The 24,502-nt window shown below is 45.5% G+C and overlaps 1 protein-coding gene across 3 annotated transcripts in view; it reads left to right on the top strand.

The window, feature by feature from the left end:
- The first annotated feature begins 2,639 nt into the window (after window positions 1–2,639).
- The window catches only part of LOC108499280 (phosphofurin acidic cluster sorting protein 1-like), a 61,026-nt gene continuing 39,163 nt past the window's right edge, over window positions 2,640–24,502 (top strand). For all 3 annotated transcript variants that reach the window (XM_017818964.1, XM_017818965.1, XM_017818963.1), the window contains exon 1: window positions 2,640–2,732. In XM_017818964.1, coding sequence (XP_017674453.1) covers window positions 2,641–2,732 — 92 coding nt within the window. In that variant the 5' untranslated portion in view covers window position 2,640. The remainder of the gene's footprint in view (window positions 2,733–24,502) is intronic.

The following is a 24,502-nucleotide window of genomic DNA, read 5'->3' as shown; positions in this document are numbered from 1 at the left end:
GGAACCGGGTCCAGAAGCAACCAGATGACCCCGCTGAAAAATAAAACGAACTCTGGAATGCCTCCACACACACACTCTCCCTGACTCAGGGCAAAAGTCTAGTGACCTGCCGTTTCTGAGGAGAAAAAAAACCTCATCACCTCCCCCTCCCCAGTCTTCTGAGGGCTATCAGCCTGGAATGTGGGCTGTCGGCCAGTTCTTTTGTGTGTGTGAATCACTCTAGCCAAACCACCCTCCCCCGTTCAACATCTTTCTTTCACAATGATGCAGGGGAAAGAAAAATTCCCTGCTTGGTTTTTTAGAACAAGTAAACCTATGACAGAGTGCATCCCTGAAAACCTGGAGCACTCAATGTTATTAAAGTACCACACAAATAGTCAGGAATGGTGACTCAGACTGAAAAGAAAACGGACTAAAGCAAACAGCTGGGGACTGCAATGGGTTTTCTAGCCCCCAGATCTAGGAGGGTTCTCTGGAGTAGTCAGCTGCTTTTGGGGAAAGGCCATGGTGATACCCATTTGAGCCAGCTGAGGTCAAACTAGATGGGTGAAAATGCTGAGATAAGGCCATGACCATCGTGTGACTCCTGCTGCAAAAACAAGGTTCCCATATTCATTGGCAGAATGCTATGAAAATGCAGCTCATCCTTGATCCAGTTGGACTTCCACAAAGGCCTCTGCTAAGATCTCTTAGCAAATGTTTTTAGAGAAACACGGCTGCCAAGGATGAAAGCAAAAGGTCCTCTTGTACATTAATGACTTGCTTAAAGGAAAGAAAATGCACCAAAGCAGCAATCAAGGTGTTTTGTGAGCAAGTCAGGAGGTCTGAGCAACTGCTGGGATCTGTGCCATTCATCAAATGCAGAAATGGGCTAGGAAGGTGGGCAGGGAGCAAGAGGTAGACATCAGTATTCAGGGAAGTGCCCCTGAAATGTTTACTGAGAACATTTTGAAAACATCAGTGCTGTACTCAAGATTCACAGTAGAAACTATGGATGTCTTAGGCTGCTTTGCAAGTTTGTGCTGCTGTCACTTCTCAAATTCTAATTCCTCCACTGGCATGAGCCACATTTTACAGTCTGCCAGGAATAACTGCATCCACGGAAAACTTTGTCACTACTAGGTGAATTGAGCAGCATAGATCCCTGCAGAAACTGCTGGCTTCTCTTTATTTTGTTTTGAACATTATTGACTTGGCCATTTCTTTCAGATAGTTTTCAATGAAGAGCACTGCAGCTCTTGGTTCATCTCTGCCTCCTATCAGCCCTCAACCAGCACCACCCTCCTCTGATGATTTCCGATTTCTCTGACTTTCTGATGTTCCTTTCCAATTTTTTTGAGAGGCAGAGCCATTTCAGACAGATCGTCTTCTGAGGCCCTGCTAGAGGTGAGGTCCAGGAGGGCAACCTTCATGCTTTCTGCCAGAACCACAGCAATGCACTTGCCCAGCTGCTGTACCACAGGCTTGCCTTCAGCTCTGTCCCCGCAAACCGTGCTGGCCGTAAGGATGCTCTGCCCTGCAGCTGTGCCATGCTCTACAATCTGTGATGCTTTCTCAGAGTTGTTGAAGCTCTGGGCATGGTCCCCAAAGCACAAATGGCCTTTGCTCATCACCAGCCGCCACTTGCAGTTTCTGGGTGACGAGGTTCCTCCTTTAGCTGCGTTTCCCCTGGAGAGATGTTCATTGTGATTGAAGTGGATTTCTCTGTCTCTCCCTGCAGCCGGTTCCCTTAGAGTTCCCGGGGTTTCGAGGAAACAATCAGTTGTAGCTCTCGGTTTCCTTTCAGCTTCAACCCACCATGCCCGCGGGTCTATCTGCCCTGTTCCTCCTCAGGCCCTCCTCTGGCTGCTTACCCCTCGGAGGGCACTCCTTCCCCGTGGCGGCCCACGGGCTCACCATCTCCCTGGGGATCTCCAGCGGGATGTGTGCCACCACTCCCGTCACAGCAGCTCGTGTACGGCCGAGGGGATCGCCCCCTCCCGCCCGGGAGACAGACAGACAGACAGACGGACGGACGGACGGACGGACGGACGGACGGACAAGCCTCGAGCCGGAGCGCGCGCACCCGGTCGCGCCCCTGCGCGCGCGGACGGACGGACGGACGGACGGACGGACGGACGGACGGACAAGCCTCGAGCCGGAGCGCGCGCACCCCGTCGCGCCCCTGCGCGCGCGCGCTCCATTGGGGCGGGGCCGGCGTATTTTAGAGGGAGCGACGCCGCGCGCGCTCCCCGCCCCTCCGGGGCCGCGGCGCCGCTCCCATTGGCTGGCCCCGCCCACCGGCCTCTCCGATTGGGTACTGGCCTCTCCGTACCCGCCTCCCTCCCCGGAGGCTCCGATTGGCTGCTCGCCACCGGCCTCGGTCCCCGCCCTTTCTCCCCGCTCCGGTTGGACCGTGCCCGAGCCCCGGTTGCGCTCTGATTGGCCACGGGCCGCGAGCGAGCGAGCGGGCGGGCGCGCGCGCTCGCGCGCCGGGGCGGAGGCCGGCGCTGAGGCGAGGGGCTCGCGCCGCCCCCCAGCGCCAGCGGCGGCGGCGGCGGCGGGATGGCGGCGATGGCGGCGGCGGCTGCGGCGGGCGGCGCGCTCGGGTCGGGCCCCGCCGCGGGGCCTCCGGCGGTGGCCGGCGGGGCGGCGGCCGCGATGGCGGTAGCTGGCCCCGGGCCGGTGCCGGTGCCCATGAATCTCTTCGCCACGTGGGAGATCGACCGCTCGGCGCCGAGCTGCGTGCCCAGGTGAGCCAACCCCGCCCCTCCCAGCCGCGGGGGCTGCGGTGAGCCCGGGCACGGCCGGGGCCGGCGGGGAGGTGGCCCTGCAGCATCCCTGCCCCGCCGGGCCGCGCCCCCTCGGCGGCGGGGAGGGCCGGCCCCGGGCAAGGACTGATGCGCGGCGAGCCCCGGCCGCCGTGCCCGCGCCGTGCTTCCCGCGGGAGCAGCCCCGGGGACCGCGGGGCAGGGTGGGACACCACCGGACCGCGGCTGCGTTGCCTCCATGTTGCAGCCTCTGGCGACTGTGCCGCGATGGCCACGGATCCCAGAACGGGGTGTGTCATCGTGGCCGTGCTGCTTTGGGAAGCTGCCTCTTTGCCTCCTAAGTGAACGGGTTGGCCTTACAGCCGGATCCCTGAAGCCAGGCAGTGGCCACCAGGCATCCCCGAGCCTGTGGGAGTGTGTCACCTGCACTCCAGACCACAGGGAACAGCAAGAAGGATTCATTGTGCTGCCAGCTGAACTCAGAGTTGTATCTCTGGCAGAGCTGGGAGACAAGCTGAGTGGTATAGATGTCATCGCTGACTCTGTGGTTAAGGGTATAGTCCAGGCTAGATGTGCCTGTAAACACCTCTCTTGGAGCCGGGAGGTGCCTGATGTGTTAACAAACTGGGTGTCTTTTGGCTCACTCATCTTATCAAATACTGATCAGAAGGTCTTCTCATGAGAGCCATGGGGCAGATTCAAGAAGTCAGTGGGTGAGAAGAAGTGGTGTGTAATCCGTCTGAAAGTTGTTTGAAGAACTGTTTTTTGGCCAGTGAATCCTGTATCTTTTCATGAGGACAGTTTCCATTAGCATTGTGTAGGTGCTTGTTCTAATGCATGAGCTTCTTTGTGTACTGATAGCTAGAGGGGCAGCCATCTAACACAGCAGCTTGCAGGAAACTTCTGTTAAATTAATCTGAAATTTAGTCTCTGGAATATCTTCAAATGCAACATTTGCTAAGATGGGAAGAAGCTGATGCTGATTCTTCCTTCAGAGACCATGGCTCTAACATGTTGTGCTGCCATGTCTGTAGAGTCATCAGGTCTGGAGAAGTTCTGCCTGTGGTCACAGTCCACAGTGACCAATGTGGGACTGGTGCTTCTGTGTTTTCCAGTCTTCAGCTAGCCCAAGCTTTCCTTAGTGAATGGGTCACAGATGGGCACCTGTCAGGCAGGTATTTGTGGTCACTGAAACTAAAGGGAGGTCAAGCCCCAAACCTGAGCTGGGTTAATGGTGTGTCTGTGCACTGTGCTTACTTATTGTTTGTCTATGTTCTTCCTCTACTGATGTGCTTGTCTAATGTTTTAGTCTTGACATTAGTTTTTTCAAGGCAGAAACTCTGCTGTACTGTCTCAGTGCCCAGCACAATTGGTCTCTGGTCTTACTGTGCTTTGGGGGTGGTACTGGTGGCAAAATAACATCCTTTCAAGGGCAATCATGCTTCTCCCTTGGGTTTCTCTGTTTCTTATCCATGGGTAGTCTCAATTTTTACATCCTTATGCATATCTGGGGAAAGGAGAACTTTGCACTGGTTTTAATGCTATAGAACATGGCTTCTTTTTCTGAACTCTCTATTGCAAGTCTTGGCTGTCCCTGTGCTCCTTCTTAGGTGTTTCATTTTCTGCAGATGCAGCTCTGGCTGTTGCAGGAGTGAGACTAGGCTGGGTTAACTTCTGTGGGGTTGCTCTGTGCTTGGCTGTTAATGCAGGACAGTTCAGAGGTTGTGTCCAGGCCTTCAGGATGCCAGAGACAGTCTGGGCCAGTAAAAACAGGCACTGTGAAGTAAAAGCCCCAGTGCATGGAGCAGTCCAGTAGTATGACTGTAAGATGTCTGATGTCTTGGCTTTCTAAGATCAACTGTTGGCCATAATGGAAGTTTTTTCCTGCTGAATCAGGAATATGCCCCTGAACTAAGTCCACATTTATTTTTGCAAATGGCCTGGAGAATGAAAGTATCATCCCTTCTGCAAGGTCTTTCTCATTTCAGACCCAAGTTGAGAGAGATCTGTGACCTATTAATGACCTTTCTATGAACTGACTGAGCATAGCCTAGATCCACATGCCTTTGGCTCAAGTGGTTTTCAGGGGAGGCAGAGCTGAATTTTCTGGGCAGAGGCAGAAGGAAGTAAACACTTGGTAACCAAACAAAATGCACTTTGCATCTTCAGTTAGGCTGCCCATTGAGGTAGGAATTATTGGCTTCCCATCACAATGCCTTTTGAGGAAAGCAAGCCTGATTAGTTCATGCTGCAGGGTGTGAAGCATGCTTTGGTTAAAATAGTCAATCAATTAGCCTTAACTTCCACTCACTTCTTAGCAGAAGTCTTCATAGCAGTGTTCTGAGGTGGGAGTGTCTTTATTGTGATGCCTTGCAAATAAATACTATAAAATTAAGGGTATTAAGGTAGTAGCAAGTTTTCACTGTATGAAGACTGCAAGAAATGAACTAGAGGTTTGCCAAAGTAAAATGTCCATCTGCATCAAGGTAATGTCTTAACTATGTTTTCATTGTTTTGTGTGTTGATCAGGCAGTATGTTTTGAAAAATGTGTGAAAGGTTTAAGCCAACATGCTTGAGATCTTGTTAGTTCCACAGTGGTATTTTCAACCTCTTATAATGGACTGCTCTTTTTTTTTTTTAACATCTGAGCATCCATAAATGTAAGTTCTTAATTAGGAAACAAGATAAGATTGTGTGATTGTGTTCACTTCTTCCATGACACAGCTGTTGTGTTCAGTGTTATGTGGATGTTGTTTCAGTGATAAGTAGCCATATTTCTAGTGAGAGGTGAGAGATAAGAGTTGTATTTTGGCTACTGTATTTTGAGCTCAGGCAGATTGTACCTGTACAGATTATGCTATGAATGGTGTTGCAAGGATTCAAATACACTCCGTTTCATCCACAGTACCTCATATCTCAGTACAATGCATGAGCAAACAAACATTCCAAGTCTTGCTGCCACTCACACGTTGTGCTTGAACACAGTGTCTCCTGCTTATGATAGTTAGAAAAGCATCGACTGAGGGAAATGCATGTGGTTTGGGCTCACTTTGTGAGACATTGTATGTGTACCTTCAGGATATTAAATTTCAGAAGATGCTCTGAATTCCCTGTCATTAAAACTTGGCAAACTTGTGTTTTGGAAAGTTATAGCCTAATAGTCTTCTTGAAATGAGAGCAGTTGTTGCAAGTACTACTGGAAATATCCCAGAAGTGCCAGCTAGGGTGATCCTTTAAAGTGCCGTGAGGTCAATGTTCTTGTCTCTGCAACCCTATTTTACTGTTTGGGCAGTGTCCATTACCCTGACAACTCACGGAGAGTAGTTTAAGACTTCATTTGTGCAGATGGTTGCATGGTTTCCTTTGCCTGAGGTCCAGAAATCCTTGCAGTGACAGTACCTGCCATAAAGCCTGGAGGAACGTACTCTTCTCTGGCACAGCTACCTGAGGCTGCATCTTGCAGCCTCACAAAGGGGCTGCTGTGGGCTCAGGGGTCTGTTTACTCTCAGCAGAGAGTATTACCTGTCTTTTCTATAACCTGTAAGAGTTTCCTTTTCTGAAGCTGGTTTGGTGATGAAGAGCCTCTAAACTGGGTGTCCCTTTAAGAAACACTTACTCCAGCTGGAATAACGTATATTTATCTTCCTGAGATGTTCTTGAGTGGTTTCCTGGGTAAATCAGACATTTTCATTGTAAACTTCCAACCTCAGCAAAATCTGTTCTGTTTGGATAAGCTACAGAGTTGCACCTCTGGGAAAGTTAAATGATTCCAGATTGTTCCTTCAAAAAATACTATGATGCCGTGACAAACCAGAGTAGCTTCAGACCCGGAGTGCTTGAGAGAGGCCACAGTTTCTTGTAAGGAAACAATCTCTTATAACTGGTGATATTTGCCATGTTTGAATTATGATTTCCTTCTAGTCCTATGTAGAAAACAAAATGTCCTAAACAGCCATCAGATTGCTTATTATTCTTAATATTGTGGGCTTGGCTTACAGGCCTTGGCTTACAGGCCTGCAGCCATAATAAGTCTGATGTGTTGTCCGCTATCTGTCACTCTCTGTGGCAGCAGAGCATGTTTGGGATTTCTTCTCTGGCAGTGTTATGTTTCCCTTCTGAGCGTACAATAATTGAGTGGCTGTCTGTTACTCCTTTCTGCTCATTAGTAGAACTCCGGACAAATGTCCGCTGCCAGTATGATTGATGGGGGATGTGCTCCTTTCAGAATGTTAGTAGTGGCTTCCCTGAGGGCTTAATTTTATTTGAAGTACCTGTCATGCTGCCTCCTAGCCTTGCTTTCCAGTGTTTCATTCATTAGCTAGGTTGTGTTACATCAGTTGTCTGATGGCTTATCAAAAATCTTGCATTGTTTTTATTGTGCTAGTACACCATGACTGCATTCTGCTTCCTCTGGCATACTCAGTTACTTGTGACTGATTACTGGCAGCCATGTAGGATGTGTATAGTGCACCCTCCTCTGGGATTGAGATTCCCTGACCTTTATTCTGTCAAAAGAATAAATTTCTGAGCACCAGTAGCCTACAGGGTTCCTGTAGCAGATCTGTTCTTTGATGAAATCTGTGCCAATGCTTTTGTGTAATTGTTTGCAAGGTGGAATGATTCTGGGTTGAAAGTATGTCTCCAGTCGACTTCAGAAGTTATTTCCAAAAGAGAGACAGAGGTGAGAAACATACTGCACTTCATAGCATGCCAGATGAGCATATGGACAAGGTTATTTCCCAAACACCTTTTGTTATTATCTGTGCTTTCAGCATCCCAGCTTATGGGGAAGCTGTGCTTCTGTTTTGGATTGTTTTGGGTTTTTTTTTAACTACATCAAAGCTGGTGAATACTGTTTTGGGAAACAAGAAGTGAGAGTGTCTTACTCCTCTTTGTGGGATGTGGCAGCAGGAACCCATGTCTGCCTTCAGTGAAGCAGACAGCTCAAGTGATACTGCTTTTGTAGTTAGAAGTCTCTTAGATAAATGAGGCTTTGTTTGGATACTTCAATATACTCATTGCAGTGGACTGGGAGGAGAGATGCAATGTGTTCAAGCACCTGAAATATTGCGTGTGGTTACAGAGACCACTCCCTGCTCTGCAGTGTGATTCAAGCTCTGTGCACACAGCCCAAAATTACGCTGGCATTTTCTGCTGACCTGTTGCAATGCTCGCTTCTTTATAATGCTGTCCACTGCCATCTCTCATGCTCTTTCTGTTGCTCTGTATCAAGTGGTCTAACTCAGTGAGTGATTCTGTTTAGTAAATAAGAACTCCTATTGTCCTTTGGCTGCTATTCTAGTTTTTCTAGGTTCTCCTTATTTTCCTACTCATGCTGGTTTTTAGACTTCCACTGTAGATCCTTCTTATCGTGTTTCTTATTCTTCAGAGCAAGCATATCTTAAGTAGGATGAGATCCGAAGCCAGTGCATATGGGACCATCTCCTGGACAAAAAGTGTCCAGGTTCCATGCCCAGCTATGTATTTCAACTGTTTTTCTGCAAATATGATAACTAAATTCTCATCGGTATAGACAGTTCGGGATGATAGCAGGATTCATGTCTTTAGTTCCACTTTCCAAAACTGAAAACCACTAACAATTAGGTATTGTACTGTTGCAATGGTAACAGGGCTAGAGTAAGAGTAACTCCCTGGAAAAGGGTTCTGCTACTCTTTTCCTGTTCTTTAATACCTTTTCTCTACCAAGGGAGAAGAGCCTGTTCAATGCCTCTCATTGATTCTTCTGCTGTCTGATTTTTCAGTAACAGTTCAAGTAGTGTCTCTGAATCCGTATTATTTAGATGTGTTGTTTAGATTTACATTATTTATATATTTATTTTTATATTCTATTTTTTGTATTTGTTTAGCATTTTCCCCCATGTTCTTTCAGCTGTCTTCTAGTAGCATGTTTATTTTCTGCCTGATCAATACATTCACTTTTTTCTCATTGTTCCTTTATCTCAAAAGTCCTACACATGCCTGTGGATATTTTTGGCACTGTTCTCATGGTTTTTTCCATGCTTCTGTCTTGACTTGCATACCTGTAAATGAGCAATTTTTCATTCTGAAACTTAATTTTTCTCTTTTCAAAGTAGTTTGCTTTTTTTCTCAAAATTCAGAGACTATTCCTTGTGAAGCTGTAGTGACCACATCTTGTTCTTTTATAGTTTTTATTTTTCAGATGAACTATATTTCTGAAGTGTTTGGCTTGTTTTTAATGGCTTTTAGATTTTTTTCACTGTTAATGAATGTCAGCTTTTTTCTTCTTTTAGACTTTCTGAACTGTCTTGTATGTGCACCCCTGAAATACAGTCGCATAAGTTGACATTTCTTTCAGTCTTCTCATACCTTATCCTCAAGGCTGCTTGTTCCAAATATTCCTTCCTTTCTTGTGTGCTCCTTTGTCAGAAACAGACTCTGGATGTCCCATTTGGATTTCACAGCATGCTGTGTGTATGAATAATTTATTAAATTTTTCCTTGAAGTTTGTCAAGTCCCTTGACATTTCAAGCTCTTTTTTCCTGCCTATTGTGCTCCCTAATCTCCAGTCAGACAAAAGGACAACATTCCCATTACTGTGCATTTACACAGTGTTCATCTCATCTGTGTATTGCTGAAATGTTCATACGTATTTGGAGGTAATTTTATCTGTTGCCATACTGATTTGTGGAAGTGTGGACAAGTCACCCTTGTTTCAGGATCCCGTTCCACCCACAAGGATCTGAGCAGAGAACTGCATTGTACAGGCACTGTACAGCTTACATTGCAAGTGGATGAAAAGCCTATGCACAAATTTGCCTCTTTGGTTAGAATCATTCTTTTGAGTGAAGAGTCTTAATTGTGCAACTCTTTAGAATTAAACTGTTGTGTTGGGTTTTTTTTAATGTTTTTCTTACATTTATGAAGAAGCCTCAAAAATGGATGCCTATGCTGGTTTGACACTGTCTCTTTCATGGGCCTGTATCACTGTTATTGTGTCACTTCAGTCCCTCCTCTATACTCTCTTCTCAGATGTAACATACCATGGTACCATGTTCTTGAGCCTGCAGGGATTCAGATCTAGGTGCTTGCCAGCTTAAGATAACAGCAGAGGAAGTAGATGGGATGACAGAGTCCTGTGTCCGTACTACTTCAGAAGTAGCAAGCTGTAATGAAACATAAACTCTGCGTTCATCATTAGTAGGAAAATTCTTAGATGGTGCTTTACCAAAGCTGCTGTGTGGCACATGTTTGCTTTTTGTCAGTGTGTGTGGAGATCTTTACCAGGACAGTCTGGACAATGGAATAAGTTAGTGTGTATCAGTGACCTACCTTTAACCTCATTTCCCAGCTTGACCAGCCTTTCCCAGCTTGGCTACGTTGGCACATCTCCAGCAGACTTAGAGGTGTAACCCAGTAAACTCTGCCAGGTGATGAGTGTCAGAATGTAGCCTGTCCTGCATCCCCATTAGCACTTTCACACTTGGTTCAAAGGTACTTGTCACTGTGCCTTAAGCACTTGTGCTTTCCTTTCTGCAGACAAGGCTGCAAGTGGTGTTTTTGTAATCACTTTTGTGGTGGTTAATTCATTAACACATTTTACTGTAGCCTGGAGACACAGTGAGTGAGCTGTTTAGCAACAGGTATCATGGCAGACTGCTAGTGCTGTGGCTCCGTGGAGGTGTGGTGCATTTGCACCTTGCAGCCATTGACTGCTGCTCTCAGCGAAACTGGCACTGCAGCATCTTTTGTTAAAGCAGGCTTGGAGTTGAGGACAGCTGGTGCAGCAATTCTGCTGCACATGGAGACGAAAATTTCAGTCTGTTACATTTGTGAAGAAAGTTCTGTGACATTAGCCATACTGTTGCTGATGCCTAATTTCAGCATGGCTAAAATGAACAAGTTCAATGTGCTGCTGCAGACTTCCACTTCTTTTCTGTCTGCCCTTAGGTGGCTTTTGGGTAGATCCCGAGTGAATAGCTGGAAGTTTTAACACAGTGATCTTAACTAAAGCAATGACCAGGTAAAATGGGATGTTTCCCAAGTAATGTACCCTTTCTTTGCCTAGGAAAAATGATTCTAAAAGTTCACTGCAGCATGTTACCACTGATCTGTGGATTGGTTAGTAAGCTCTTTCTAACGTTTCTAGGCAGGCTGTTATGCATCAGCAATGACTTTGGTCACATGCTCTTTGTTAAACAAGTAACTTGTTTGAAAATAGAGCAGAAAGATGACCTTGCGGTTTAGATACTAAAGTGAGGCTTAGATTCAGATCCAGGATCTGAAATTACTTGCTCCTCTTCTAGTTCAAATAACCCTTACTCTCCCTGAAGCCACAGCTATGACTCATGTTCTTCCTCTCTCCACTTTTTTTCCATGCATGTTTCCCTGCTGCAGTGTTCGCTTTTCCTTGAATGTGCTAGGGTGACTGTGCAGTTGTAAAGGGACAACTGGAGAGACACCACCTAAGAGCGAGATCCCCAGCAGAGTTTTCCTTGCTGTCCCATCTGCCAGCTGGGAATCCCCTGGGAACTGGTGGAGTCTGGAGTAAGGTTTGGGGAGCAGTATGTTAACATTATTTGGACTTGCTGCTGAGGTTTTAAGAGCTCTTTCCACTGAGAAAAGACGTGTCTCCTGTTAGAGGCAATTAATATCTGCATAGCTTGCAGTGGAACATGAGAGGGGCTGATGGCTGTGTGGCTGGGTAGCATGCTGTGCATGCTGGGACAGGCTGTTTGGGTAGATCCTAGTGCTTCCTCAGGAGATGCTTCTTGACAATGGGCTTATTATCTGGAATTCAGCTTGTGTGACAGGAGGTGCCAGGAGGCTATGGCAGTCTCATCTCCTGTTGTGGAAGGTGCTACATGATGTGCTACAATGAAACGCTGCGTATTGGGTGGGGGTTTCATTCCGTGTATTTGATAAAAGGTGGGTCAGGGGGAAGCAGAGGCGAAGTAATTAAAGCAACAGTTAAAATGTGGCAGAGACAGATTAAATCTTGCTTCTCTGCCTGGATCTCGAATCTAAATTGCTTCCTGCCAAGAGCAATGAAGTCTCTCTGTAGCAGGACCCAAGGCATGTAGTTGTGTCACTGCAACTCTCCCGAGCACATGGTGGGGCAACAGTGGTTTGGTATGGTTTGTCCTCAATTGCTTTTCCTTTTTCTTTTTTGTTACCCCTTCCCCAACGTTTGAGTATTGTGAGCAACACAGCCAATGAGTTGTAGCTTTACACAGGAAAGTACACAATGTTTGTCCAGCTCTCTCAACTTCTGATCCATTTGCCCAGTTTTGTACTGGCTTGTCAAGAGCAACTGTCTCAAAGAACCATGTTTCATAGAAATCAGTGGTTAGAGGGAGATTGGTGGTCCAGTTAGGTACCTTTAATGGAGAACTTGGCTGTCTTCCAATCCCCCCTTTGCTGGCTGATGTACCTGGGTGGGCTGTGGCGGTAACTCTCAACCATCCTCAAGGTTTGTTGTGTTTTTCTAGTGGGGTGGTACTGAGAATCAGGAGGGGGAAAGGAGGAGAGAGGGCAGCCTAGAAAGAGCCGATATAAGTGCAGGAACGGGGGTGGGAGAGAACAGTGCATTTTCCGGCTATGCCATTTCAGCTGTGATCTCTCCAGTGGTCCATGGGGGTATATGATGTGAAAAGATGCAGAGTTAGGAGATTGATTTGAAGGAGTCTGTTTCATTCATTGTTTGTGCAGCAAGGTGCACTTGCTCCCTGCATAGGTAAATGTGCCTTTAAACCAATGAGTAGGAGGCAAAATTAGCAACCCTAAACACCTTTCTTAAGCAATTGGAGGAGGAAAGGTTTAACAGCTGCCCACCTACCTTGTAACTTCTGCTTACTTAAAGCCTAGCCAAGAGGAGGGAAAGGAAATCTCTTAACCTGATTATTGTGTGTTACTACAGTAAGCAATCCAATTACAGCCATACTTTAATCCTAACACTGTTGGACCCCACTTAGAAGAGAGAAGTCTTGGTTTTGTACCTTTGCAGACAGGGACGTGGTGTCTATAAAGGAAATCATTGAACCTCCCCATGCCTTAACCATTAGCTGAAGAAACTGTGATGAGGCTCCACACTGAGCACCTGGAGTTTGTCCAAGGAGCATGAGAACAGCTGGCCCCAAAATTTGCGTCCTGTCTATTTCTGTAGGTAAGGAAAGACTTCCTTCAAAGATTTAGGTGTCTTTTGGAGACTGTTGAACAGATCCTGATAGTTCTGTGCTCTTGAGAAGAGGAATCTTGAAAAACATTTTCCAAACACCACCTCTACCTCTTCAGTCATGGTTATTTCTCCTCTATTTTTCAGCTAGCAGACTTGTGAGATATGGAAGAAACTGGGCTGTAGACTGTGGCAGCTTGTGCATGTGACAGGGGAATGGTGTTCTTTGGGCAAGATGCAGAAAAGCAAAATGGTTGGTGATGGGCTGGCAGAAGTGGTCAAATCCCAGCAAAACACTACTGTGAACAGAAGGCAGAACAGTTATTGGCCCCCAGAAGTTCTTATATTCTCTTCTGAGAAATGTTGAGGCACTTGGGTGCAGTCCTGATTGTAGTGGCAAACACTTCTACTGACATGAATATGAATAGGTTTCAGGTCCCAGGTGACAAAAGATTAATAACTCTGCTTAATTACAGCCTATTTTTTTCTAATACTATGAGAGTAAATGACTTTTCAAGGAGAGCTGACTCTGAGGTATGCACAATGTCGGAACTCTCTTTGGGAAGAAGGTAAAACTAAATAGATCACGGTTTAAAATCCAGGCAGGATTTGTGTGAGAGAAGCTCCATGGTCTCTTCCTTCAGAGTAGGTGTGATTTCAAGACAAACTTTCTGTTGAGGTTAGAAGTGTTCAGTGTTGATCTATTCCAGGGTGGTTACAGCCTCAGCTGTCCAGGTCTACAGAACAACTTTCTTGTGATAGCACAGCATTCCAAAAGAGATTATGAAAATCAAGTGTAGGGTTATATGTTGGTTTACACTAATTTAACACTAATTATATTTTACTGTATAAGTAAAGCATGTGAAGTTTCAGAATTCAGTTCCTGTTATCCAGAACAAACATTTGCTGCTGATAGCTCTCTAGAAGTATCCCTGAGTTGATAGTCCTGATCCCCTGTCAACAGTGCAGGTGAATTCATATCTGATATGGTTTCTCTCTCTAAGCAGTGGACAGAAAGCAAGATGGGGGACTTTCTCAGAAGCATCAGGTAGAACAACAAATGCTAAAAAAACAGGAATCTTGTAGAAAGAAGGAAGGAAGAAAGAAAAAAAAAGAGAAAAGAAAAGAGAAGAAAAAGAAAAGAAAGAAAGAAAAGAGATTTTTTGGTGTCAATATAGGGATTTTTAGAGGTACCTTTTGAGTGTCATGGCTCTTGTTTCTTGACTGTAACTTGTTTCTTTCTGGGGCTGAGAAAGATAGTATCAGGCTGCCCAAAAGGAGACTTTTGAACAACTTCTTCTTCCCTTATTTTCCAGTAGGAAATCTCCCCACAAAATATGTGGTCTTTGTTCTGTAGAACATCTGTTGCTCTTTGGGCACGTAACTGAAACATTTGCATGTGCACACCCTCCCCGCTGCCCCCCGAAAGACAAAAACTGGACCTCTGTGAAAAGTTATCTCCCTTATCAAGGACACTTTGGAAATACATGCGCTGCAAAAGGCCTTTGAATTTGAGCTGTGGTGATGTGACTGTTAGTCTTTCCTGCTTCTCCCTGTGCCTGTGAACTCTTTTTGAAGTGCCAGCTGTGTGCAACCTGTAGGATGCTCATTGGGTTGCAAGTGACAGTTGCTACCTCTGAATGATACCTGGTGATGAGGGGTGGTGATGGAGAGTATTTGAAATGCTACCTTTGAAGCACATATCTGTGCAGAATATTTGGCTCCACCAGCATGCTTGTTCTGGACATTACACCTGCACTGTGCTCTGCTGTTGCTTGTCATCCTCCCTTCTGGAACAGAAGTGCTCAACCTTTTAGAAAAGCAATAAATCCATTTAAAGCAAACAAGTTGCAGGCTGGTGTTGTCCATGTCTCTGGTGCAGGTCTAGGGAGAGGGGGCAAAAATGGAGAATTTCTGTTCTTCTCTCCTATTGAACCCGAAGACACTGTGCAACTGTGTCACTAACTGTATAATTGTATCACAACTGTCAGCACAGTAGGAACACAAGCCTGTGCCGTTTGCTTGTGCTCTCTCTGGTTCCCATAGTTCTCAATCTTTTCACTGTTTCCTACAACATCTAGATTATATAAAGGACAAGTGGGGCTGGGTGAAAGCCAAGTGTTTTGCACTTGTTAATTTTCTTCCCTTTATATTTTCAGGTTTTGTGTTACCTTGAGATTTCCCATATTTCAGCCATTATACAAATATTTTGAAGGATTAAGCCTTAATGTTTGGGATTAGATAGAAGTGTTGTTGAGGGAAAGGAGTCTGTTTTATGCCTGGTGACCTTGTTCTTGTGCATGGACAGCTTTCAACATTCGGGAAGAAAAGTATCTCCTGAACAAACTACTCTTGGAGTAGGTCTGGTAATGACAGATGGTTTGGGGTGGCAACTGCTAGTGACCCGGTAGTAAAATGACCAGGCCAGTGAAAAAAGATTGCAAATATTTTTCAGGCTTAGGAATTTGTATGAGGTTGTGTACGACTGATTCAAAAGAGCTTTTCAGTCTTGTACTGTGTTGCACTTAAAGCTGTGAATGTGCAGCCACTGCCAATCTAGGATCTCCTTTGTTGTTGACATTCTGTCTTAAGATTCACAACCTGAAACACAAGGATTTATTGCTTATGCTGAGTTTCACCACACTCTTTTACTATCATTAAATTGCCTCAACAGAAGACAAACTTAGAGCAAATTCACCTAAACTGAATGCTTCCTTTCCTCTGATTTACACTTACTGTTCTTTGAGGAGTGAACCTTTCAAGCTCTTGTATAGTATGTATGCAGGTACACAAAAAATAGGACGTAAATATGATTTTTTTTTTCCTTCTCTAGTGGAAGGCCTTGAGATATTATGGAATAGGAAAAGAACCTTCTTTTCCAAGTGGACACACCTGAGAACAAAAGTATTTAGAGTTGCCTGGGACCCACAGGGGTATTTCTTCCTTGTCTATCTTCCTTCTCTGCCCTAGCAGAATTTGGCATGTGATTTCTGTTGCACTGATAATAGATTTCTTGTAAAGCGTTATGATTCTTAAGGCAGGCTTCAGTTTCTTTTTACTTTGCCTGCAGAGGTTATGCTTTTGGGAACTGTCATCTTCTGAATAGCAAGTCTAGCAGCTTGCCTCCCCTTAAAGAGCAAGGATCTAATTTTGAAGATGTGTGCAGATTTTGCTCTGAAGGAAGGTGTCTAATTGAATAAGGAATGTTCTGTCAGGACAAGCTATATGTTTCTTTGTGGCTGCAGCTACTAAATGAAATGGGTGAGATGCTCCTAAAGCATATGCTTTAGAATCAGATCTATCTCTATGCTGTGAATTACTGGCCTGCATCCAGTGACAAAACTGGATATAAAATCCTGCTCCTAACTGCAGGCAGCTTCCAAGGCCACAGCTCCAGAGCATAACAAGCGTGTTGAGTGGTAGGTTGTTCTTAAGGCACCTATTTTATTACAGAACTGAGAAAACTGAGCTGTGAGGTGTATGGCTGAATTTTCCCTCCTGTCCTTTGAGATGAATTTCAAGCTGTTTCTCAATGGCTTTTGGCAGACTTCCAGGCTCTTGCTGCCTTACTAAATCACCTGTAGTGTGAGCCATTTAGTAACACATGAGGATTACAGCAAGCATAAGGTGGTATGACTGCAGTGTGTGAAATACTCTGTTGTGCCCTGGGAGTGCAGATGAAAAGCCTGCCTGGACCTTATATTCAGCGTTACTGGTTAGTATGAATTCGAGTGCAAATCCAGAACTAATTCCCAGTAGCTGACATCTCTAGCAGGGAATAAGTTGGCAGTTGTTTTTCTCCCTTGTGAGTTAGTCTTCTCACCAATACAAAGGAGAATGGAGTAATATGGCATGGACGTTGAGAAGCTGCCCCTTTGTAGAAGAGCATTGCCTTTTTGGAACTCCTCTGAGATAGCAGCAACTCTGCTGGAGGGCAAGAAGAGTGTCTGATGAAAATCCAGATTTGGCTGCTGGAAGGATGCTATGTTTTTGATTTCTTCATCCATGGTTGCTGACTTCCATCTTCTTTTATATGGATCTGGGTGGGGTTAGTCAGTGTGAGGAGACTTTCCAGCTTTCCACTCTTTTCTAAGGCAGTTTGTCAGTTGGTGGGTCGGTGGGGAGAAATGCCAGCTTTACAGACAGTGGGGCTGCTGGGGATGAACACCCCTTGCCTTTACTCCTTCCTGCTAAGAAACATCTTCTAGTGCAGCTTCTCTCCCTCCTTTTTTCCAGAAGAGATGGGAAGGGGCATGCAGACTATCTGTAAAGTATCTACTAGACATATTATCTCCCATTGTTTGCTTTTAGAAAAACAGTGGGCTGGGTAATTATAAATTTTATTTATTAAAAAACAAGCAAGTTTTCTCAAGCAGAGTCCCATAATTTCCTCTCAGTTGCTTCTTGCCTGGGTATATGGAGAAAAGAAAAGCTATCTGCAGCCCTTCTGGAAGTTGCCTGAAAGTGTGGGTGACCATGGTGTGAAGCAAATCCTATAGATGCTCTGATGCCCTTTGTAGGATTGTTGGTTCACGTGCTTCAGGTGTAAGACAGTATGTTAGGATAGAAGAGGCATTTACAGTTTAAATATCATAGAATCCCAAATTGGAAGGGATCCACAGGGATCATCAAGTTTAACTCCTTACTCCATATAGAACAACCTAAAAGTCTCAAACTTTAATTGGAAATACCTTGCAGCAGGTAATGTGGTATTAAGTCTGTGGGTTCAGTTAACACAGTGATGGGGCCCATGCCAGGGCAGAGAACTCAGGGAATGGAAAAGCCCACTAGATGACCAACCAGCTGAGCATTTGACATGTGAACTGACTGTGGGCAGGTTGTGCAGATGTTCATGTGCAGTAAAGCTCTGCTGTTTTCTTGAAATGCAGCAGAACAGGCAGGTCATGTTATTGCACACTCAGGATGCTTGAAATTGTGCCCTGCTGTGAGGTTGTGAGGGTGGATGATGGTAACTTACCTGATAGAGGGGTAGCTCATGGCTGGAGTGTTGGAAGGATGCAGGTCCTTGAGGAAAGGTCCTTGAGGAAAGACAGGCAGGGGAGATAAGGAGGGAGTGTTGCCCTCTGTGTCAGTGACCAGAGGGAGTCCATGAATCTCTGCCTGGGAATAGATGAGGAACCAACCAAGAGCTTAAGGGTCAGGATTAAAGGGATGTCAGGGATAGGTGACATTATAGTGGGGATCTGCTACAGGCCACGCCACCAGGAAAACTGAACTGATAAGGCCTTCTGTAGACAGGAGCAGCCACATGTTCACAGTTTCTGGTCCTCATGGGAGACTTCAACCACCCTGGCATCTGTTGGAGGGACAACACAGCAGGGCAAAAGCAATCCAGGTTTCTGGAATGCGTTGACAGTAACTTCCTTCTCCAAGTGATAGAGGAGCCACGGAGGAGAAGTGCTATGCTGGACCTTTTGCTTACCAGCAAGGAGGGGCTGGTGGAGAATGTGAAGCTCAAGGGCAGCCTTGGGTACAGGGACTATGAAATTGTGGAATTTAAGATCCTTAGGGCAGTGAGAAGGGCGCAGAGCAAACTTGCTGCCCTGGCCTTCGGGAGGGCAGACTTTGGCCCCTTCAGGGATCTGCTTGGTAGAGTACAATGGGATGAAGCCCTGAGGGAAGAAGGGCCCAAGAAAGCTGGTTGATATTCAAGGGTCACCTCCTCCAAGGTCAGGAGTGATGCATCCCAACAGAGAGAAAGCTGGGCAAAAATGGCAGGAGGCCTGTGTGAATGAACAAGGAGCTCCTGGACAAGCTCAAACACTAAAAGGAAACCCACAGAGGGTGGAAGCAGGGGCAGGAAGCCTGGGAGGAATACAGAGAGGTTGTCCAAGCAGCCAGGGATCAGGTTAAAGGACCTAAAACCCTGGTAGAATTAAATGTGGCCAGGGACATCAAGGACAACAAGAAAAGCTTCTGTAGGTATGTTGGTGATAAAAGGAAGACAAGGAAAAATGAGAACCCTCTCCAGAGGGAAAGGGGAGACCTGGTTACCTGAGACATGGAGATGGCTGAGATACTCAACAACTTTTTTGCCTCTGTCTTCATCAGCAAGTGATCCAGCCACACTGCCCGAGTTGGAAAAGGCAAAGGCAGGGCTTGGGAGACTGAAGAATCACCCATTGTAGGAGAGGGTCAGGTTCAAGGCCATCTAAGGCACCTGAAGGTGCACAGTCCGTGGGACCTGATGAGATGCATCCATGGATCTTGGGGGAACTGGTGGATGAAGTGGCTAAACCACTATCTATCACATTTGAGAAATCGTAGCATTCTGGTGAAACGTCCATTGATCTGAAAAGGGGAAACAACCCCATTTTTAAAAAGGAAGAAAAGAAAGATCCAGGGAAATACAGGCCAGTCAGTCTCACCTCTGTGCTTGGCAAGATCATGGAGCAAGTCCTTCTGGAAACTCTGCTAAGGCACAAGAGAAATGAGGTCATTGGTGACAGCCAACATGCCCAACTAAGGGCAAATCATGCTTAACAAGTGTGGTGGTCTTTTATGATGGAGTTACAGCATTGGTGGATGAGAAAAGAGTGACTGATGTCATCTACCCAGACTTGTGCAAGGCATTTGACACTGTCCTGCTTGACATCCTTGTCTTGAAACTGGAGAGACATGGATTTGATCAATGGACCACTTGGTGGATAAGGAATTGGCTGGATGGTCACACTCAAAGAGTTGTGGTCAATGGCTTTAAACTGAAAGAGAGTAGATTTAGAATAGATATTAGGAAGAAATTCTTTATTTTGAAGGTGGGGGATGTACTGGAACAGGTTGCCCACAGAAGTTCTGAATGCTCCATCCCTGGAAGTGTTCAAGGCCAGGTTGGATGGGGATTTGAACAATCTGGTCTAGTGGAAGGTATCCCTGCCCATGGCAGGGGGGTTGGACTTAGATGATCTTTAGGGTCCCTTCCAGCCCAAACCAGTCTATGATTCTGTGATAATTGTCCCCATTTCTGAAGAACATCTTGAAGCTCCTTGGCTATGTGTCAGAGACTTATAGACCATGAGTTTACAGTTGGGAAGGGAACCTTTCTCGTACTTAATACTTTGTTATGGGAAAGAAAAATGATTTCTAGGCAACGACTTGAGGAGCTATCTCTGAATCCAGACAGAGCTGTTCAGGATGGGAATCAGAGCTTTCCAAAAAGTTGCTTCTAAGTGTAAGGATTTTGGTGCTGTGTAATGCAACAATAACTTTGAAGTTGTTGAATTTCAACTTTGCAAATGTTGAATTCATTTACAGCTCCTGTAAATGAATATTAAACACTGTGTTGCTGGAGGAATTACTCCTGGGATCAGGCCGCTGCTTTGTCTATCTGTGACAAGGAATTGCATCCAATGTCTGAGGCACTTTTTCAGCTGTGTAGCCTTTTTTAATTCTCAGAATATTCTGAATTAGAAGGGACCCACAAGGATCATCAAGTCCAACTCTTAAGGGAATGGTCCCTATGGGGATTGAACCCGCTACCTTGGTGTTAACAGCACCAAGCTCCAACCAACTGAGCTAATCTCAGGTGACTGAAAGAATGTCCGCAAACTGAGAGATTTGAGAATCAGCTGGGAGACTTAGGATCTCTTGCTTCACACTCAAGAGAAAGCAGGTTCTGCCTCTGTCTGCTACAAAATCCAGGCCAAAGTCCTTGCTTGAATCCCAGCTCTAGAAGCCAACAGTTGCCACCTCTATGGCAGTGGCAGATTTTAGGGGGATTGTCCCTCTTAGCTTTCCCAAGAAAAGCCAGTGTGTCAATGCATCCCTACATCCAGATACATGTGCAACACAGGCACAGATAATTTCCTTCAGCCCCTTCTGCAGTTGCATCCCAGCCTGGTTTGGCCCTCAGTAGTAGCTGCTGCACATCTCCCCTGACTGAACTCATGCAGTTTCGGCAAGGCTTCATCAATGGCGCGCAGCAAAACCTTGCCAGACTGACAGAGCTGTCTCCTAGTAGGCCAGTAGTCAGATCTGCAAATGAAGTGGCAAGTTTTGGGCACTGCTTGTCTGGTTGTGGTGCAGGTTGGAGTCAGGCTGCTAAGAAGATAAAGTTGTCTCCATGTATGACTGAACTTCTCATACAGCAAGTTCCCCAAGTAAGCTCCAAGCTGAGGGAAGAGAGTCTTATCATAGGGAACCCTAGACTCCCATCCTTTCAAGAGCCCTTGCTCAGTACTACAGCAGGGCAACAAGTAGCTGAAGTGCACAGCCACAGCTGTGAAAGCAGATGGTCGCCAATACCTTCCTTCAGGACTGAGCTTCTCCCTGCGCAGCTTAAGATCCACTTCTTCCATGCTCTCTCTGCAGTGTGCCAGCTTCTCTTCCTGTCCATCAATCTCCCTCTTGACATACTTCACAAAAAGGGTGATAAATTTCAGAGATGGCTTGACACCAGCCCAAGTTTTGTTAGTCACTGATAAAAGATGGACCATTCCGCTGTGGCTTTTTGGTGTGTTGCCATTTTCTGTTTGCCTGAGCAAATATGTTATTTGTGTATGCTCTACAGGAGCTCAGGCCAGACAGACTCTAAAGACTTACGGCCCTTCTAATCTTAAAAAATGTGGAACCCTACCCCAATGGGAAGTCTTACATGCTGCTCTTTAGAGGGCTACGTGTTAATTCTTAACACTGAATGGTTTTCTCATAACTATCTTTTGATATCATGATGATATCTTTTGATGACATGAAAAATGTCATCATTTTTCATGATGACAAATCATGAAAGATGATTTGTCATCTTTCATGTGCTGCAGTGCAAGTAGCTGGCATGCATGACCCAAAGTTATTGTGTGAGCTCTCATCACAGCACAGCCAGCATTGTCAATAGAAATCTGTGAAGCAGGTTGCAGGATTTGACACAGGACAAAATAGGTGAAAAAACCCTACTCAAAGCCAGCAATACTGCCTTCATGAAGCTGCTTTAGAACTAGAAAGGTGATAGGCACCCCAAAGTGGCTAATTGCCGTTGTCTTAACTGGAAGCCTCCCTGAGTTACATGCCTTTCTGCTGGGGTGCTGGGTATAGTTGGCATTACAAGTGCTTCCTGTGAGTAATTCATGCTTTGACTGGGTTATTTCAAAAGAAGGTGGGAGAGCTTTATTCCTTTCTCAGGTCCAGTTCCAAATCCTGGGCCTGAGTGTACCTACACTCAACATGACACCTGAGATGGTACAAATTGGCAGTCCCAGCCTTGCAGCTTGGCACTAGTTCCAGCACATGCTTGATTATGTGGCAAGCTATCTCAGTGCTGGCCTGGAAGGAAACAACTCATTATTTTTCAGGTTTGTTCTTTGCTGGATTAACAGGTTGAGTCAGTTCGTCTTGTACTCAAACACACAGTGGTGGTGGGGAATTACAGGGAGCGGAGAATACGGCATTAGCTTCTGGTGGTGGGGACTGCTGGCTTGGTTCACCAACTTCTCTGCCTGTACCCTCTGAAAGGGATGTCAGTGTTCCTGAAGAACTGGGTTGATATTTGATTTCTGTGAGCATCTTTTACAAGGACCTGAAAATTGGTCTGGCAGTGAACTGCCTGGACTCCTGAGGGCATCCTGGGGGAAGCTGGTTGCGGGCAGTGATGTCACCCCAGATATCTGCCTGCTCAATGCTGCCCTTTGCGCCCTCTCAAATGGGCTCAACCTGCAGCATAAGGTACACAAAATGGAACTCTGCTGTTTTGTCTGTGGGGGGGAAAAAAGGGGTGTAGGGCAGCAGTATAAGGAAAAGGTCTTTCTAATTTAGCCCTAGTGTAAACAAATTAAACCCTCCTCTTTATTTGTTCACAAATATGTTTTTTTTCCCTTTGATTAACGTGAATAGGTAGTCCTCTTTACATTTTGTTTTGTGCTGGTTTCAATTAACAGTGTTTGGCATGGATAACATGAATAAGGTATTTCTCACTGAGTGCCAGTTCTAATGGGTGTGTTATCAAGTGTTCTCTTCCCTAGCACCTTTTCCAGGTGACTCCTTGAAAAAAATTCTCTGCAGAGATGGAAATATGTCTCTTAACTGTCAGAAAGGCTCTTCCAATAGCACCAAAGCACAGTGAAGTTACACTGAAGCATAGGGATTCCCAAGGGCATTGCTGTAGTGTTGTGTAAGAAATCATCCTTTTTCGTTATGTTTGAAGCTGTTACAGAATTTCCTGTGCACAGAGGTGTTTTAAGCTCAAATTGCTATGGTGTACCTGGGGCTGCAAGCAAACATCATTCAGCAGGTGAGCGGCAGGGATATTCACAAGGCTTTGAAATCTTGCGCTTGGAGACAGTTCAATCAGGAGTGCAGCTCTCAGTCAGGGGCGTATGCTGGACAGATTACCAATAGCACTCAGCAGCTTTATCAGAAGCAGTGCAAACTCAAGAAACAAGTGCCAGAAGCAGCTAACAAGTACCCCATGCCCCCAGTCTTTGCTCTATGACTGAAATCTTTCCTTTAAACGTTTCTTTTTACAGAGGGGAAATTGACCTTGAGTCTGAAACCCAGTGCTTTGGTGTCTGTGAGCAGCTGGTTGTGGGAGACAGTCCCAGCCTGCCTTTTGAGGAGTAAGCAGCATTACTCTGAAGACATGGGGTGCTGTTTCATACACAGGGTGTGTACACAGAGCCTGTTCATGGAGACCCAGGGACAAGTACTGTGTGCTTTATGTAGCTAGCAAACCTGAAAACAGACATGGCTGTAACTGATGGAGGAGCTTCTCATAGTCGTGTGCCTGATCTCTATTCTAAGAGTTTGCTTGTCACCTGTATTTTCTGGATTTTTTCTTTGTATTTCATAGCCGTTCACATTGCTGGGTTAAATCTCTTTTCTTACAGGAAGAGTTGAGCCATAGATCTTATGTTTTCTTTGTCAATTAAATGCGTGCACATCTTGGATTTATTATATTTCACCTGTGTTCAGTTGTAGAGTTTTGGCATTTCACAGCATCACCAAAAGTGAGGCTGGGCTTGCCGTCAAATTGGGATATTCCAGAGAGAGGCAAAAGTCACAGTAACAGAAATGCAAGTGGTAGATGAGTCTCTTGTTTCAGGTTATCTGTACAATTGTGGGAATAATTTGTTCTTTCTACATGGTGGTTACAGGCAGTCAGAGGGGTTGGCAGAAGCAATTGCATCAAGCCTATAACTCTTGCTAGTGCTGCGAGCCAGAGGGATGGCAGTATTATCTGACTGAGGCTTAAGCCAGGTGTTTAATATCAGGTACTTGAGTTCAGGCTTTGAGAGATGATATAAACAAGAAAGGGAAAATGCCCTGTTTTATTTCTATAATTTTGGAAAATGCTGGAAGACTGCTGTGCTCTGAATTATTGTCAGCCTTTATAAAGTAGTTCTGAGGATTACTCACTCCAGTAGGTCTAGTTTTATGTTTTTAGTGCCTGTTGTGCTGAAGCAGCTCAGGGTACTTTTTAACAGAGAAAAATCTGTTTGTGATGCACATCACACATGTGCTGCTCTGAAGCTCCTGTGTGTAGTCTTCAAAGATCTCCAGTGTGTCATTCTCTGAAATGGAAAAACTTGGGGAATCAATCATAGTGGCAGTTCAGCGATCTGCCTTATAATACCTTCACAGCTTGGCTTTGCT

Source organism: Lepidothrix coronata, unplaced genomic scaffold, assembly GCF_001604755.1.
Source record: "Lepidothrix coronata isolate B3197 unplaced genomic scaffold, Lepidothrix_coronata-1.0 Scaffold71, whole genome shotgun sequence".
Lineage (NCBI taxonomy): Eukaryota > Metazoa > Chordata > Aves > Passeriformes > Pipridae > Lepidothrix > Lepidothrix coronata.
This window is presented reverse-complemented; position numbering and strand designations above follow the sequence as displayed.